Source organism: Durio zibethinus, chromosome 7 (genome assembly GCF_047325235.1).
Source record: "Durio zibethinus cultivar Kanyao isolate XHJ-2024 chromosome 7, ASM4732523v1, whole genome shotgun sequence".
NCBI classification, from domain to species: domain Eukaryota; kingdom Viridiplantae; phylum Streptophyta; class Magnoliopsida; order Malvales; family Malvaceae; genus Durio; species Durio zibethinus.
Genome location: NC_143168.1, coordinates 18,721,603 through 18,725,720, shown reverse-complemented (window position 1 = coordinate 18,725,720; position 4,118 = coordinate 18,721,603). Strand labels below are relative to the sequence as shown.

General features: G+C 30.3%; 1 protein-coding gene across 1 annotated transcript; it reads right to left on the bottom strand.

Moving 5' to 3' along the window:
* Positions 1-367: 367 nt before the first annotated feature.
* LOC111277744 (8-hydroxygeraniol oxidoreductase-like) lies at positions 368-3,602 on the bottom strand. Its single transcript, XM_022864154.2, has 7 exons — positions 3,475-3,602; positions 3,117-3,259; positions 2,966-3,003; positions 2,157-2,559; positions 1,501-1,737; positions 789-947; positions 368-681 (listed from the first exon to the last, which is right to left on the bottom strand). The coding sequence occupies exons 1-7, from the start codon at positions 3,509-3,511 to the stop codon at positions 571-573; spliced, it is 1,128 nt and encodes a 375-aa protein (XP_022719889.2). The 5' UTR covers positions 3,512-3,602; the 3' UTR covers positions 368-570.
* Between the last annotated feature and the right edge of the window lie 516 nt (positions 3,603-4,118).

Here is a 4,118-nt window from a genome sequence, read left to right as displayed (position 1 = left end):
AGATAATTCGTGTTGGCATTGAAGAGTTAATTGTGAATTGATTGATTTTACGTATAAAACGCTCTTGATTCCCCATGTCATTTTCTTCCTTGCCGATTGTCCACACTTCTAATTTTGCTATCTTTGTATGCCACAAACTTCTTATCTCTCTCTCTCTCTCTCTCTCTCTCTCTCTATATATATATATATATATATATATAATATTATAAAAGTTTTTTTTTTTGTTTGATTGATATTTGAGAGAATCATTATAAATTTTAATTATTAAAATTAAAAATAATGACTGCAGACAATTCTCAAGCCTTTTGAGCCTAATCACCATTTTTAAAGTTAAAAATTGAAGCAACAACTCCGACCATGGTACATATAAGTAACAATTTTGAGATGTAAACAACTTTATTAAATGTAAAAATTAACGAGGAAATGTAACGAAAGATATAAAAGAGAAACGACTTGTCAAGAAAAAAGAAAACAGAGAGAAAGAATTGATATTGGTACTTGTAAACTTTGGATGTCAACACTTTGTTTATGTTGTAATTATCAGTATATTTGATTTGTAACTCTTGTCAATCAAATCTTGATCAAAACCTTGACACAATCTGGTTGCTTCAACAACTCAAATGCTTTGTTTGCGTCTTGCAGCTGAATTTCATGTGTCAAAAGTTCATCCAGCTGGATTTCCTGTGAGAGATCACTCATTAATTAGATTACGAACATTTATGATTGTGGGTAAAAGAAGAAAGACATTGCACCCCCTTCTCATTGGCCAAAAAAAGTAGAGTACTCACCCTTTTTTTACATTTTTCATATATAATTGGAAGGTCGGATTTGGCTTTGAGCCCTCCGAAAATCGTCCCCTTCAAGGTTCTCCCAAGGAGTAGGCCTATAAAGTTTATGTTCACACTTAAATTTTCTCCTGCTCCGATCTGTATCATTTTTCCGGCTCCCTGACCATAACAAATTTAATAAAAAAAAATTTAGATAAGACGTCATATCTCCAACCATATATCTTAATTATTAAAACTTGATATTTTAATTTGAATTTTTCAAATTTGAACCTGACATTAGAAAAGTATACATGTAAAGAATGATTACTTCTAGTATATAATTTAAAATTATATATATATTAAATATTTAATTTAAAAGCAATTGATACTAATTGAAGAGATTTAACTAAAAATTTAAGATCATAGAAAATTTAAAACTTAAAACATGTCAAATAACATCAGTTTAAAATGCCCCAACACACTAGTCTTAATTATTACGTGACAAACTTATAAAAAGTGCAAGATAAAATCACTAACACAATTTGGTTGATGAAGTATTAAATATCTAATTCAAAATTGATTGACAATAGGTAAAGGTATTGAGCAACAAACTTAAGATTTAATAGATGTGTTATAATATTATTTTAATAATATATATAATATCTTGAAAAGTATTTGAAATATTAAAAAATCATATATGATATTGATATATAATTATGTTGTATATGTATACCAGTTTTGTGGCTTCAATGGCTTCATTGATGAGGGGTGGAAACCCAGTGCATTCAAAGCTGTAGTCCACTCCCATTCCACCTGTTAAATCTTTGACTAATTCGGCAATAGATTTATCAGATTCTTCAGGATTTATAAAATCTGTCATTCCAAAAGCTCGTCCCTTTGCTTCTTTCATTGGGTTCTTGTCTATACCTATTACTTTAGTCGCACCTTGACTTTTGGCTCCATTGATGGCCTGCAAATTAAATAAATATATAATCAAGGACAAATTGTTTTTTGTTTCCCGATTATTTTAGATATTTTTCAGATTTGAATTACAATTGTTTAATTAGTGAGTCTAGAACACACTCAATAATTTCTCTTCTGTGATCAAGGTTAAAAAATTCCTTCTGTTACATTCATGCACCTTCTATTTAATACAATATTTTGAATATGGACTTTTTTTTAATAGAGAAGGTTGTAATTTAAGGATAAAAAAAGAATTATTGATATTAAAATTTTAATTTTAATCTGTCAGATGCAATTGCTTAAAAAATCATTAGATAAATTAATTAATTAAATTTTGGATGTAATATGAATTAATCAATCTGGGTTTGGTAACTATATTTTACAGAAAAAAAAATAGTAGGAGGGTAACTTTGTGAAAATGTTTACCCCTAACCCAACAGCTCCAAGACCGAAAACAGCCACAGTTGAGCCCTTTTCAACCTTGGCGTCCCTCCAAGCTGCCCCATAACCCGTTGAAAATCCACATGAAAGGAAGCTAGCATCCGAACGTGGAATGGTGGCGTCAATCTTGAGAATAAAGTTGACATTGATGACCATGTATTCAGACCATGTAGAGCAGGAAAATGCATGGTATGCAGTTTGGCCTCCAATGGACATCCTCGAAGTGCCATCAAGCATTAACCCATTGTAGCTTAAGGGGTATTTTAGGCATAAATTGGTCTTTTCAGACATACAATTCTCACATGTTTTACATTCTGCAACATAGGCTGGAATCACTTGGTCTCCTTCTTTTACTTCCGTCACGTCTTCTCCAATGCTCTCCACCACCCTGCATTTTTGCCAATTGGTACTATTTTGAAATTATTGTAATACGCAACCAAGATCATTAAATTATTATATATGCATGTGCAGATCAGGATTTGCTGGTTACTTTCATTATTAATCTGGTAATTTATATATTAATGTCATAATTATTTTATATTAAATACGTATAAAATATAAAATAATCCTATTATAATTTATATGAATATATTAAAAATGAATATATATTTTAATTTTTTTTTTCACATTCATATTATTTTTTATCAAAACTTTAATTAATATTATTTTTATTTTATTTTTTATCGTATTAATTGTATTGTATCCAAAATTATTATACTAACAAGACTAGATGGAAAAGAGACACTGAAATATGAAAAAATATGCATGTGGGTATCTAGAAACAAAAGACTTACCCGACACCTTCATGCCCCATAACTCGAGGAAAAGAAGGCTGAAAGGATGGACAAAATTATAAACAACAAAATGTCTACCGACAGAGCTAAAGATAAAAAACTAAACGAATCAAGAATAGATTGAATTAAAATGAGGAAGAGGAGAACTAACGATTGGGAATCCTTTGGCAAACAAGACATCAGTGTGACAGACACTGGCATATAGCATTTTAACTCGAACTTCGGATGATTTCGGTGGCTCTACTTGTATCTCTTCCACCTTCAATGGCTCATCCTTTCCCCAACTTACAATGGCTGCCATATTATTTCAAACCACAAGCGTCGGAATTGAGTCATATCAACAAAACAGGAGTAGGAATATACAAACTACTGTTTCGAATATAAAATCACAAATTAAAACGAAAGTTGAGTCAATCCCTCGATGATATCAAAATTTATATAATCTAACCTTTATATATGTGTGTGAAACGGATGCATGGTTTATAATAGAACTACAAACAGAGAGTTACCTTTGCATGTTATGACTTGGGAGCTAGTCTTCGCCATTGTTGGAAGCAAAGAGTATGGAGGGGGTAAAGCAACTAACAATTAACAATTGCGTTTAGTTTGAAGATGGAGTGATAAAAAAATGTGGCCGTGGTTATGCATATTTATAAGCAGTGCCTGTCAGCCTCACGTGCAGCCAAAATAAATAAATGCCAGTGACTTCAATACATTGTATATATTCAAACAACTTGGTCGACAGAAACGAGTTATTCCTTTTTTCTTTAAGAAAAAAATAAAAGAAAAAGATAAACACCATTTAAATTTCTTCCTTCTTTTTTTTTAGGTGAAGAGAAAATAGGAAAGATAAAAAAAAAATGTTTTCTATTGGTAATATACACAAAGATTAAAAGTTGGCGAAAAATAGTTTTCTTTTCCTTTATTATTGCGAGAGATGGAAATGAAAAAAAAACTACCATTATACTCTTTACAAGTTAAGATTAAAAAAAGTCAAATTTAGATAATTACAACTTTTTCTTTCCCTCTTTTTTTTTTTCTTTTCAGTTTAGAATGATTTGATTTTGTGAAAATGGGTGAAAATGGTCATTTTTCTAATTTCTTTTCTCACTTTTCCCCATCCTTTATCCATACTTTCATTTTTTTTACTTTT